This window comes from Lynx canadensis, chromosome C1 (genome assembly GCF_007474595.2).
Source record: "Lynx canadensis isolate LIC74 chromosome C1, mLynCan4.pri.v2, whole genome shotgun sequence".
Taxonomy (NCBI): domain Eukaryota; kingdom Metazoa; phylum Chordata; class Mammalia; order Carnivora; family Felidae; genus Lynx; species Lynx canadensis.
In genome coordinates, this window is record NC_044310.1 from 2,130,193 (window position 1) to 2,144,200 (window position 14,008).

Genomic DNA, 14,008 nt, shown 5'->3' on the forward strand with positions numbered 1-14,008 from the left:
CTCTTCCTCTCCCGTGAGTCTCACCGCTCGTGTCCAGCAGCACCTCCCACGGAGGCCGAGGGAGCTGAAGTCACCTATCTTTTCTTTGGATCTTTTAGTTAAGAAAGTTTTTTAAAGTTTTATTTTAGAAAAAGAGCACACGTGTGCACACGCACAAGCAGGGGAGAGAGGCAGAGGGAGCGAGAGAACCCTGAGCAGGCTGACGCGGGGCTCGAACCCACGACCAGGAGATCGTGACCCGGGCTGAAATCAGGGGTTGGGTGCTCCACCGACTGAGTCCCCGCAGGTGCCCCTGAGGTCACCTATCTGAACTGTGACCTGAGCGCCACAGGGCGTGTGTCTCACAAATGCACGCTGTGGGCGAGCGGCCCCTCGGGGCGGCCCGCGCACCTACCAGCTCGGCGTCCACGAGGCTGTGCAGCCGCAGCTGCTCGTACACTTGGCTGCGGAACCGTTCCATCTGCTGCTGCTTCTCCTTGGCGCGGTCGTAGTCCTCCTTCTCCACCGCGCAGCGCTTTTCCACCTCGTACCGCCCGAGGCGCTCGCCCACCTGAAGCACACAGGGTCACTCTGCCTCATGCGGGCCCGCGCGCCTTGGGCACACGCACGGCTTGCCCCGCGAGGCTCGGGTGACGGCATCACTCGCCGGGGGGGGGGGGGGGGGGGCTGGGGCCACGGGGCAGCAGCCACGCAGGCCCACGAGGGGCGCTGCGTGTCCCTGCCCCAGCGTCTAAGACCCTGCGCGAGTCACAGGGACCATAAACCTCTTGGGTTCCCTGGCACTTCAGGACAGCGACGCGGCCGTGGAGGGCGAGGTCTGAAGAGGCGGGGCCTGTGCCTTCACTTACGCTTAACCTAGGGGCTGGACCGTCCCTAACTTCGTTTTGCTTATGTCTTTGGACCCGCGCTAAACGTCCACGGGCCTTTGTTGTGCCACGCGTCGGGGTCACGGGGGCCTTCTCACAGAACTGAGGGGGGGCCGCTCTCTCCAGAAGCAGTACCTTTTGCAAATCAGCAATAGCTTGTTTCAGCTTCTTGGCATAGTCATAACGTTCCTTTTGGACGGCTTCGCGTTTTCTTTCGTCTAACTTACGTATAATCTGGGCAACTTCTGGATCTTGGTACATATCGAAAGCTAAGTCATCTAGTGGAGAAATGTAGTCAGATTTCCTAAAGGAACGAAACGGGTATTTCAGAGTGGACAGGGCAGTGGTAGAGGGAGCCCCGAGGGTCCAGTGCCGAAGACAGGGTCGCAGACATGGCACCCCCATCACTTCTGCTCCTGGAGCCTTCTTGCCTGGGAAAGCAGAGGCTCAGAAAAACTGTGACGGGCTTCAGTCACCCAGCTCTCAGTGCAAGCAGGTCTTTCTGACTCCACAGCTTATGCTCTTGGCCATTAGTTAAACTGTACTTGGGGCGTCTGAGCCTTTGCTGCATTCTTCAACAGGTATTTCTTTTTTTTTTTAAATTTTATTTCTTTTTTAACATTTTATTTACTCTTCAACAGATACTTTGAGTGCAGACTCTGTGCCCAGCTCTGTTCTGGGCACCGGGGACAGGACAGTGCACGTCAATCATCTGAAGGACGGGGAAAACCCGAACTAAAATGAACACATTTCTATGCACCATCCTTAAGAAGTCTGACTTGTGGGGCCAGGAGTCCAGGCGCCCAGCATGCCTGACACCAGCACCACCCTCTGACGGGCGCTATAGATGGAGAAGCACTTTGCCTGGCCTTCTCCTCTAAGTGTCTGTCTGTGGGACATCCCAACTCCTGGGGAGACCAGAAAAATCCTTCCAGGAATAAATGACCTTTTTGGTTATCTGAACACCCCATTTATGATTAACTGTCACCCCACTCTTTCTTTCAAATTCCACAGCAGGCTGGCAGCCTTCTCCTGGGTCTAACATTTAAAACAGCAATGCCAACGTAACCGCTCAACAAAAATGCTGACGACATGCTTCAGAGTCTCCGTCTGCTGTATGAGCTACACAAAGTAAGCCAGTTGTTAGCTTTGGCTTAGAAATTTTTATATACAGGGGGCGCCTGGGTGGCTCAGTCATTTAAGCTTCTGACTTTGGCTCAGGTCATGATCTCATGGTTCATGGGTTCAAGCCCCGCGTTGGGCTCTGTGTTGACAGCTCGGAGCCTGGAGCCTGCTTCGGATTCTGTGTCCCCCCCCCGCCCCGTCTCTCCCCCCCAGCTCACACTCTGTTTCTCTCTCCTTTAAAAGTACATAAACATTAAAAAAAAATTTATATATAGGTGGATTTTGATGAAAATATTCCTCATCATAAAAGTCTGGTTGTCTGATATCATTGTTCACAGCCCCCCAGCCCTTCCCCACCCCTGGAATTCAGCACTCCACCAGACCTGGTGGTGGGGTCAGCTTCAGCAGCTTAGAACAACGTCAATTAATCTCGATGATGGGAAGGGAGAGAGAACGGCTAGGGGCATCTGGGGGGCTCAGTCGGTTAAGCGTCCAACTTCGGGTCAGGTCACGGTCTCATGGTTCAGGGATTTGAGCCCTGTGTTGGGTGAACTTGAGCCCCACTTTGGGCTCTGCATGGTGTGGAGCCTCTGTGGGATTCTCCCTCTCTCTCTCTCTCTCTCTGCCCCTTGCTCACTCTTGCCCTCCCTCTCAAAAAGAAACAAAGGTCAGTGATGACCAGGCAGTAACATGCTTTGGTACTGGTACAAGATTAACCATTTCCACCTAAACGTATTCTATACTCTTCAGTCAAAGTTGCTTTGCCCCGAAGTCCTAGAGATGAAAGCAAAGACTCCATCTCGCTATGAAAATGCCACAAAGAGAAGAGTGGCACCTGTCCTCTGGCCCCTTGGTCACAATTCCAGGGCGCTGGGCAGTTTCAGGAGCGCGGGTCTCCCCACGGTCCACGAGTACCCCCTGGCGGTGACCCGGGCACCTTTATGCCCGGTGCCACCGCACGACACAGCACACAGGCTTTCTACCGACCTTTCTGTGCCTTCAGCCAAGCCCTGCGGATGCGTCAGGATGGGCATGCTGTGCACCACCGCTCCAGCGGGCTAACTTGATAAAGAACTAACGTAAGCAGAGTCCAAATAACCTAAAGAACTTCTGTGGGAGCTACTAAGACCAGCCAGAGGGTCTGGCGGTCCCTGTTCTACCCCTGGGGCTTCACTGAGGGCAGAGCCAAGGAGCTGTCTGGGGGGTGGTGCTGACGGACGTGGAGGGATCACTGTCAGTCCTCACCCGGAAAGGTAAGGAGGGCATTGCTGTCACCCTGTGGGGCACAGGGAGCGTCTGAGGGAGGCCGAGCGGCCTGTGGAGGTGAGAGGTCACTTTCCTCATTATTTTTATACACACGTAGGGACAGTGTCCCTACTCACATCCTTACACCCATGCCGTAACTGCCAGGCGGCGGGCCCGGGGACGCTCCGCAGGAAGCAAGGCAGTCCAGACTGCTGACACAGAGTAATTCGTTCCTAAGCCGGGCTCCTCTGCTTGCATAAAACATGGACAGATTCTCTCTGTGGCTCAGGAGGCACTTGTGTCCCAAGTACACACACCAGTGGACAGCGAGCCTCGCTCCCAGGGGAGCCTCCCTTGGGCCTGCAGCGCAGCCGTCACGGGGTGCGTGTGAGCGGGGAGTGTTTAAAGCAGACATAAGATGAAGGCTCTAGGAACTGACAATTCGGGTCAACTAATTCCTTTAATTCTTACCCAGAAAGTTGCCTGTGCCAATAAAATATCAAAGCACGGTGGACAGATCCTTTACCTGCGTGCATTTTAGGAACTTTCCAGTAATACCTGAACACACGAGAAATGAAGATGTCTCTGAAGGGCAATAAATGAAGACGTGCTAAAGAAAACAGTGACCTTAATCTTTAAGTGTATTTAAGTCAATCGCATCAGTGGCTTATCTAGCTCAGAATTGAACTGAGGTGACTCACACTTTGGTGGTTCTGAGGAGCGTCACAGGAGTTGATGGCCTTGGGAGGAGGGACTCTTACCCAGTACAAGTTCCTTCCAGAGCTGGGTCCTCGGTGTTGTGCCCCAGATAATGATCAATCAGCTTCTCTCTAGAGGTCTTTGGGAGCAAAACATTCTGCTTAGCGTCTCAGAGGAAAACAGGATCAACACAAAACCTTAACTAAGAGGTGACGTGATAGGAAGGTGTCAGCGGGCTTTAAGGAACCTAGTCTTTTGGAAGGACAGTTCAAATTCTTGAGTGAAAGAAACTTTAATACACTATAGCTGCTAAAAATTATCTGCTAGTTATTCAACAGACAATTTTACAAACATTTTCAAGAGGACACTTTATGTGACAAAAGTGATCAATCCCCTCTTGCTAGAAATACATTTTCTTCTCTAGGAATGAAACTTCCCAAACTTACAATATTGCTTTCATCACCAAAATCTGCAGGGTCTCCAATGATATTTACTGCAACCAGAGCAACCTAAGGGAGAGTTGACCAACAGAAATTAAGTATCAGATTTGTGACTTACTCCCTTTAAGACAAGCTGCCCACTCATACTGTCATCGAGGATGATGTACATCAAAGCACATTCATTGTAAAATGCCAAGTGTATTGAATTCTAGTGTATAGAATTACCACGAATAGTTTCTACGAATCACATAAGTTGATATTCTAATACCAAATCGAGTGGCTATTTTAACGTCTAAAGTATATTAAAACAATAAAGGCTAAAAGATCTCCACGGGTTGGTTTTTTTTTAATTAAAAAAATTATTTTTAATGTTTATTTATTTTTGAAGGAGAGAAAGAGACAAAGTGCGAGTGGGGGAAGGGCAGAGAGAGAGGGAGACACAGACTCTGAAACAGACTCCAGGCTCTGAGCTGTCAGCACAGAGCCCGACATGGGGCTCGAACCCATGGACCGTGAGATCATGACCTGAGCCAAAGTTGGACGCGTAACTGACTGAGCCCCCCAGGCGCCCCAAAACCTCCACAGGTTTAACACAGCCTCATGTTGAACTGCTTCCTCACAGTCAAGTGTTGGGGCCCATCCACATGATCCTGGTAAACTAGACAACGAACTGAAACTCTACACTGACGTAGCTCAGTCTGTCTGGATCAGTGATTCCCTGAAGGGGGAGGAGTCCCCTTCCCACATCCTCCCTTTCTTGAGGATCACTACCAGAATGAAGTGAGGGGAACTGCAGGTTCACACACACAAGATGGGGAGGAGAAAGTGTCAGTCTTCTAGTTTATGGTCAAGCATGGCTGCAATGGACCAAGTAACATCTCAGAGCTTGCCTCTAAGTCACTGGCTGAATATAAAACTTTGATTTGGTGGAATGTTTCCATTCCTCTTGGAGGGGGCAGGGAGTGTTGAAAGTATCTGTGCTAATTAAGAGTCTGCTGTGGACACAGTTGATTTCTACTACATTAATCATGCCCAAAACAAAACAAAACTGAAAAACAGAAAAGAAAAAGAAAGATGGGAAGGGAGGGAGGAAAAGATGAGAGTTATTTGCTTGGAGCTTGACTACATGCAACATTTCATCACATCCCCAATTTCTCCCAGGGGGTTGATTTATCTTGCAAAATTTAGTGGGTTTATCTAGAAGAGTGTCCTCTAACAGAAACGGTGCAAATCACACAGGTAATTTTAAATTTCCTTTTTTTTTTTTTGAGTTTATTTATTTCGAGAGAGAGAGAGAGAGAGAGAGAGAGAGAGAGAGGGTGTGCGTGCACACAAGGGAGGGGCAGAGAGAGAGGTGAGAGGGAAATCCCAAGCAGGCTCTTCACTGTTAGTGTGGAATCCCACTCGGGGCTCGATCACACAAACTGCGAGATCATGACCTGAGCCAAAACCAAGAGTCAGATGCTTAATCGACTGAGCCACCCAGATGCCCCAAGTTTTCTAATGGACACAGTAAAAAACTGTGAAAAGAGTGACGTCGATTTTAAACTGAACATGGCCACAATATTATCACTTCACTGTGAAAATGACTCTCTTCCTCACGAGAAGCCTCTGAACTCCAGTGTCCAGTTAACCCGCGCAGCCCCTCGCGCTTGGGTGCCCAGGCCCCCAGGGTGCAATGTCCGTGTGCGGCAGCGGCTCCTGATGGGACAGCGTGGCTCGGAACGGCCTACCGCCCTTCCGTAAAAGTTACCATCTTAGAGAAAGACTTGAAATGTCTTTGCCAAGGGGTGCGGGCCCACGCAATGCCACCAGGAGGCGGGGGGCGGTCAAGGGGAGGGCCCGCGTCTCACCTGATTGTATATGTTGTACTTGTTGAGGTGGTTTTCGTGAAAGGTCAGCTTGAGAAACTGTCCCACCGCGTCCACGTAGACGGACTTCAGCTCCCGGGCTCTGCAGCCCGTCTTCTCGTTGTCACAGAGAGAGACATAGCTGAAAGAGAGCACGCGCCAGAGTCACGTTGACAGGGACTGTCCTGCGCAGCGGAAGTGGCCGCTGCTACCACTGAACTCCACAGGGTTAAATACGAGTTAAGTCTAGAGTGGAAAGACCTAGGGAAAAAGCTCAGAAGTTGCACTCTAACCAGGCTTCTTAAAACAAGTTCTAGGGGCGCCTGGGTGGCGCAGTCGGTTAAGCGTCCGACTTCAGCCAGGTCACGATCTCGCGGTCCGTGAGTTCGAGCCCCGCGTCAGGCTCTGGGCTGATGGCTCGGAGCCTGGAGCTTGTTTCCGATTCTGTGTCTCCCTCTCTCTCTGCCCCTCCCCCGTTCATGCTCTGTCTCTCTCTGTCTCAAAAATAAATAAAAAAAACGTTGAAAAAAAAAAATTAAAAAAAAAAAAACAAAAACAAGTTCTAGATCTGAGGCAGAGACGAGCTCCATGGAAGAAAACGACAGCCCTGCTTACAGAGCATATTCTACGTGGGGCGGCTGCTCAGACACCATGTCCCCGGCAGCAAAGACAAGTCTGTGACACAGGACCAACCGCAGGGGGCGATCCGTTGGTTTGCATCGCACTGAGACAGGCAGTCGGGTTGACAGTTCCCACCAGACCTTTCCAGGTCACGCTCACCCGAGCCTTCGAAAGCGCTCTGCCTGGTAGGGCACGAAGTACTCGGGCAGGCTCTCGCTGACGTAGAACTCCACTTTGCTGGGGATCATGTACTGGTGGGCGAGCAGCTGCAGCTTTCTTATTCGACACCTCTCCACCATCTGGAGAACGATCTCTTGCGGAAACTGGCAAAATCTGAAAGCAAACCATTGTTTTTTCCACACGGTCACGGCCGCGGTTTCCAGCCACGTGCGTGGCGCTCCCCACGTAGCAAGGCGGTCCGGGTGCTGACGTGAGGGCCCCACGCGGCACGGCTGCTCCCTCCAGCCTCCGGCTTCGCAAGGAAGGGCTGAGGCTCTAGTTCACACCCGACCTGCGTGAGTCAGACTTTTCACGGTAGAAAACAGTCCAAAATGAAACCTGAGGTTTACCACGAGATCAATACTTCCGTCTTAAGAGGCTGTTCTAGTGGGCAAGCAGGGCCGAAGGGTTTTCCCCAGGAACCCAGATGCTTCAGGGAAACCACCTGCTTGGCAAATCCCGAGCGAAGGGTGCCGGGCAAGAATCAACACTGAGCGAGGGCCACGTGTGCCTGGCGGTCCGCAGAAGCCTGCGACTGGCCACTGTGGAGCTTCTAATTTTGCTTAGTACGCGACACAGCGCGTTAAGAACCTACACTGGAGGTCAGAGAACCGCAGTGTCAGCACAGCCCTCACGCTGCGTGATCTGATCACGATGAACAACAGAGCACAGCGTTTGGGCAGTAGACGCCGCGCCTGCTGAGCTGGCACACCCCGGCTCACAATGGTGGGGCATCCAGGGCCCCGGGAGGGGGACGCACCCAAGGAGGGGACAGGTGGAAGGGGCTCGGCGGCCTGCAGGGTGTGCTCACTCCTGCCCCCTGGTTGTGCTCCCTGGCCCTCCTCCGCCACCTCTCCAGGCGCCTCCCTCTCCACTGAGAAGACAAGAACCTCAGATGGGGCTGCTCACTCCCCGAATGGGGTGGTGTCCCTGCCGGTGCCCCGCCCCCCCCCTCAGCCTCCTGAACAGTGCTAGAGCAAGCCTGCCCCCGAAACTTCCAGCAACACACAGACGCACTCTTAAGACCCCCCCATCCTAAGAAACCCCTCCTGTGACCGCACCGGGGCCTGGCTGCCAATGTTACACAGGAGCTGTCTGTGGCCACCAGCTCAGCTCTTCACGCACCCTCCCCAGTCCCTCCAGGGCATATGCTGTCACAGCCAACTCTGGCCAAGGCCATGTGCAGTGGACTTCCCAGTCCTGCTCTGTTCAGTCCGCAGCTCCTGGCCTCCTCCTACCTTAGGGCGCCCTCCCCTGGGCTGGGTTCCAGGCTCCTTCCTCTCCCCACACTCACCATAGGGGGCCTATCTAACCACGGCTTTAGAAACCTCCTGTGTCAAGGAGCCCCAACTAAACGTTGCCCGGGTCCAAGCCTACGATCTAGCTGTGACCTGACATTTCCACGCAGACACCCATAGATGTTATTAGATGTGACAGACAAAAACTCCTGACCCCTGCCACCTTCCCCCATCCCGTGCAGCCAGTCTCCTGGTCCCCTGCTTTGCCAGCTGGGGCCCTCCTCCCCATCCGCTGTGGCCTCCCTCCCTCCCCACTGCTGCATAACGAGTGCCTGCTTCCCAGCAGCACACAGAAAAGAGAAAGGGAAGAGGAACACAGGAACACCAGGCTGAATGCAGGAGAATCTGCTCAGCCTCTAAGTCCAGCTCTAGCTCCAAGGGACGTGCAGGGGTGACGGGGCGGGTGAGCACAGATCTGATGGACTTTCGCCCCAGAGGCACAGTCACCAGAAATCTGCCAGCACTAAGGTTTTGAGGTTTCAAAGATGAAAAGCTCGTAAGAGAGATGGCTCTGGGGCAGAAGGCAGCTAGTAAACACCGGGAACCAGGAACCCAGCAGCTTGTGACTCGAACACTCCTCAGTCGCTCACGGTGGTCAAGTGTGGCTTTAGACGTTTAAGATAGTTACTATTTTCAAATGCTAAGCACATACGTCATACTCGGTGGTGAGATCATTCTGGGCACAAGGACACTCTGAAAATCCTATAGTATGTTTAAAAAAAAAAAAAAACCTCCACAATTATTTAAAGAAAAATAAGACACCAGACAAAATCAGAAGTTCCAGGCTTTTTAAAATCCTTCAAAAACCAGGCCCGTGACTCAGTTGTTCAAATGCAGCTTACAGAGTCTGTGCACGCATCAAAGCTGTCGTTGAGGGACACTGAAGAGGCCACAACGGGACGGTGGGAAGCGTGAGAGGCGTGGACGCTGGGGAGGGGTGGGGCGCACGGGGGAGCTGGCCCCACAGGCAGGAAGCCTGTCAGGCACTCGCGTGATGGGACTCCTATGGTTTCACCTTTGGGGAAGACTGACGACCTCTGAGGAAAAGGCTTAGTTTCAGAAAAATACCAACTCGTATAATGTTACTCAAGCAACGGACAGTTTAAAAGGTGTGCAAATATTCGAGACGATCAATTGAAAGAGACGTTCTTGGTTAAAGTTTGGGGCTAACAAAACCTTGACCACAGGAGCTCGGCTGTGAAAGCAGCGACCTGCAGACACACCGGCCGGCACGGGGCACAGTGAGGACGCGAGGCCCGGCGGACAGTCAGGGGAGACGGTTCAACAACCGTGGCCGGTCAGTTTCCGCCCTCTCCCCGTATCTGTACATTTCTGAAGCCAATGTCACTTAATGCTTTGAGGGAAAAAAGATCCAACAAATTTTCTTTAAAAACACAGAAAGAGGGAGAATGCCCACTGCATCACTACGCAGACGGCACCGCGGCACGAAAACAGCAGTGTGGTTCTGAGGCCTGAGTTGCAATAGAGCAGAAACTTAGCAGGAAGGGAGCCCGCCGGCCCCGCCCTCACCCCCCCACCCCTGCCCGGCCCACCTCACCTCGGTGACCTCCACCCGCTGACGGTAGGTGCGTGGGTCATTAGTTCCCGGGCACTGAAGCCATCTTCGTGCCCAGAGGAGCTGACAACAACGAAGCCAATCTTGTGCGGCATCCTGGGCGCTGGGCTGGTTTTAAGGGCAGGAAAGACTTCTTTAAGAGAAAGGAATCGGCAACGTCTTAGACCATGGAAAGGGTCAGTTCGTGCTTTGCTAACAGATGACATAATTCACAACATATTCAGAATTTCCCCATCACTTTGAAAGAATCTAGTTTTTTGTTAAGCGTTTTTCACAGGAGCCTCTAATTCTACTTAAGGGATCATTTACCTTGACTTTTCCCAAACACATGTCCTAAAAACACGATCACGTTGTGGGTCGAACTGTGTCCCTCCAAAGATACGTTGAGGTCCTAACTCCCAGTGCCTGTGAATATGACCTTTTTCGGAAATAGGGTCTTTGCAGATGTAATGAGGTTGGGATGAGGGCGTCCTGGAGCAGGGCGGGCCCGATACAGCAGCACCAGGGTCCATTTAGGAGACACAGACACACACACAGCCAAGGAAAGGGCCAAGCGCCCGGGGCGATATGTCTACAAGCCAACGACCCGACCCGGCAAGTACTGCTGTCACCACCAGAAGCTGGGACCGGCAGGGGCGGTCCTCCCCTTCAGAAAGAGCGTGGCCCTGCCGGCAGCTGGATTTTGAGCCTCTAGCCTCCAAAGTTTTGTTGTCCTAAGCCACCCAGTCTGTGGCACTTTGTTATGGTAAAAACACAGTTTTGCTAAGACACAAATACCAAATTTTTGTTTTTTGTTAAATCTGAGTTAAGAAAGCAATGTAACCAGCGTGTTAACGAGTTACACAAAAGTAAGAGGAAAGGGGCAGTTTGATCAGCAGTGTGGTAACGGCTGACGGCAAGCACACGCCCGCAGAAGGGAGGGCAGGACTCCGGGGAGGCGGGTCGGATGCAGAAGTGGCACCCGGGGCCTGCTGGAGTGACTGACTCGTAGCAGATACTTAGCCATTGGTCGAACGAATGTTTTATGCCATTTTTTAGTGAACCGTTCACAGCTGAATATCATTTTGAGGGTGGATGTTGCGACGTCTGGTTTTGCCATCCTGTCCCTGTGTGAAGACGGCACCCGACTGCAGTTTCCCCCGCACGCTCCACGTCCCTCCCCGGCAGCTAGTTCAGGGACGGGAACAGGAGAGCAGGACCCACACTGGACCAGCGAGGCTCTCCCCAAGGACTCTGCCGGGGCTACTGGGAGAGAGAAGTATTCTTCCTGCTGGGGCTATGGCCGCAGAATATTTCCCAGGGGCCTCCTGGAAGGAGAGCGGGCTGACACGGGGCAACAGCCACCCTGGGAACCCTGAGGTTCAGCCACATTTAAAGCCCAAACTACTCATAAGCTTCGGGTTATTTTCGAGTCGTTGAGCCAATCAAATTCCTCTTCAGTAAGCCAACCTGAACTACCTTTAAGTATCCGCAATCAGAAGAATCCTCACTAACATGGATAATGAAAAATTCTCCAGAAAGTTCTCTGGGATAGGACATACTGTCAACTGAAATTCTGAATGGGGCGTGACATATAAACATATCCCGCATGAAATTTTGCTTATTTTAATGTGCTTGGTGCGTGATCTAGATCTCTCTTTTACTTCCATTCTGAACCTGAAAAGGCCCACATGCATAAATTACTGGCTGGTACTTGCTAACGTTTCTTGGGCTGTGGGAACACAGGCATTCCAAATAGAAAAATAAACCATCATTAGGGAGCCTGGTTATTTCTGATGCAAGCTCACTGCAGGATGTCACAGTACCGGAGGAAAGCTGAAACTCGCCCAGAAGGTAATGAAAGGCAGTGATTATATTTGGGGTGTGCCTGCAGGGGTGTGGGTGGAGCCCCACCTCTGGCCTCACCAGGGCAGGGATTCGTCCTCTGCAGGGGCTCTCAGCCTGCACTCACTCCCTACACCCCGACCATCTTGCAGATGGCTGACTAGGACTGAATCTCCTCTTCTCCACCACTCTTTTCTAGAGGACGACTGTGGCCTGTGGCCAAGTCTCCCTGTCTGGAGCACTCCTCCCTCCCTCAACTATCCTGTGCTTCTCCTCACGCCCAGCTGGGCTCATCAGCATCTGTGTCTTCACTCAGAGCTCCAGATGTGCTCCCTATCCCGGGTTGAAGGGTCATCTGTGTCCTGACCCAGTCTGCTGTTTGAACCCCCACTTCTTATCATGAATTCTGAAGTCCAGCCGAACTGAAAGTTCTATGTCTCTGCTCTGAATTCCTCAAATCCCTCAATCATCTTTTTAAAAAAACTTTTTATGTTTCTGAGAGAGAGAGAGACAAGAGTCCGTGTGTGTTCACGTGCGAATGGGGTGGGACAGAGAGAGAGAGACAGACAGAGAGAGAGAGGCAGGGAGACAGAAGCTCCGAAGCAGGCTTTGCACTGCACAAGCTGCTCGAGCCGTGAGATCATGACCTGAACCGAAGTCAGCCGCTCAACCGCCTGAGCCACCCAGGCGCCCCTAAATCCCTCAATCACCTTCAAGGGCAGGGCCCACGACTTCCTGTTCCACCTTGGAACTGTAGGTGTCTACGAGGTACCTTCAGCTGAATGTGATCATGTGGACACTACCTTTGAAGCACTTGCTGTGCGCCAAGGGCTGTCCTCAGCCCTAGACACACACTTACACCTTCGTCACACTGACATAGGTTTGTGGTCACGCCAACCTCAGGCATAAGGAAGCAGAGACACGGACAGGCTGTTGCTCAAAGTTACACAGGTAGTAAGCTGTGTGGGCAGAATCTGTGTTTAGCCGCTCGGGTCCCGGAGTCTCTGACCTTGAGCAGTCCTCTCTGCTAAGGTGCTAAGACTTAAACGTGAGACTTCCAGAGTCCTAACGAAGGAGGTGTCCATTTACTACACTGTCTCATAAGCCCCAGACAGAGTGCGGGCCTTCGGGACCCAGGTAGGAGGAACGCCTGGGCACTGTGAGGACAACACTACCCCACTGTTTGGAAACGATTCCTTTCTGTCCACCTTCTTCCACGGCCCTTCCACCCTGCACCCTGTGGGACCCTTTGTGGGAACCTTCAAGGGCTGCGTGATACCTGGGGTGTTACTACAGGACGCTATTATCAGCCTCTGTGAACCTCACCACTGATATTTTGGGGAAAATCAAAGCTCCCCGAAATACTCAGCTCCCGGCAGGTAGGACCGTGGCAGCAGCAGCAAGGGCTCTCACCTCGGCCTTGCGGCACACGCTAGCGGCTGCGTGGACGAAGGCAGCTCAGCGGTAGCCTCACCAAGTCTATCAAAACGCAACTTTCCGAGATGTTCTCAGGATCGTTGACCTCCATGAATCAAAGCGAAACAATTCAGCAACTTCCGAACGTTTGGCTACAAGATTAGGAGACAAACCTTGTTTCCACTGTTCTTTTGCGGAAACCTAACTGTTAGGCGGGTAAAGAACGGTTGGCCAAGTAATCTTAAAGGCCGCAAGTGCCGCCGAGCGCACGTCCGAAACCGAAGATGAGTGGGGAGGTGGGGGTGGGGAGCCGCACCGAACCCGCACGGCGACACGACCGCATTCCTCACTCACTCGGGTCCCCGTCAGCCGTGCGGCCCGAACACGGAGGTCGCGACGTGCAGAAAGTACCCGACGCTAAATGCGACGCCGACTGGAGGCAACCGCAGGCCGGACCCTGGGCTGCGGCGGGCGGAGCGCGGGCAGCGCCCACCCGGGCCCGGGCACCCCGCTCCGTACGCGCTCCCGGGCCCGGCCCCCTGCCCCTGCCCCCAAGCCCCTCGGCCTCCGCCCTCCGGCCCCCGGCCGCGCCCACACCGCCAGGCCCCGCGCGGTGTCGTCGGGACTCCCGGTACCTGTCAGAACGGAAGGCCCGCCCGGACCTCGGCGCCCTCACGGCTCCCAGGGCCCTCCGCCGCCCCTCGGCAGCGGCTTCCGGAGCTCAGGCGGCGCCTCCTCCACCGCCCCGGGCCGGCCTGCACCCCCGAGCCGCAGCGGCGGTGGCCGCCGAGGAGCAGCCCCGGCCGCCTGCGCCCAGCGCCAGGGCCGC

The 14,008-nt window shown here is 53.5% G+C and overlaps 1 protein-coding gene across 6 annotated transcripts in view; it reads right to left on the reverse strand.

Moving 5' to 3' along the window:
* The window catches only part of CEP104 (centrosomal protein 104), a 35,360-nt gene extending 21,393 nt beyond the window's left edge, over positions 1-13,967 (reverse strand). Inside the window, exons 1-9 of one of the 6 annotated variants that reach the window (XM_030328262.1) lie at positions 13,815-13,967; positions 13,177-13,331; positions 9,922-10,072; positions 7,006-7,179; positions 6,229-6,367; positions 4,382-4,444; positions 3,998-4,074; positions 1,002-1,170; positions 395-550 (exon numbers count right to left, since the gene is read on the reverse strand). In XM_030328262.1, the coding sequence (XP_030184122.1) occupies positions 395-550; positions 1,002-1,170; positions 3,998-4,074; positions 4,382-4,444; positions 6,229-6,367; positions 7,006-7,179; positions 9,922-10,034 (891 nt within the window). In that variant the 5' untranslated portion in view covers positions 10,035-10,072; positions 13,177-13,331; positions 13,815-13,967. The remainder of the gene's footprint in view (positions 1-394; positions 551-1,001; positions 1,171-3,997; positions 4,075-4,381; positions 4,445-6,228; positions 6,368-7,005; positions 7,180-9,921; positions 10,073-13,176; positions 13,332-13,814) is intronic. The other 5 variants (XM_030328258.1, XM_030328257.1, XM_030328261.1 and 2 more) reach the window with 5 other exon arrangements.
* Positions 13,968-14,008: the final 41 nt, after the last annotated feature.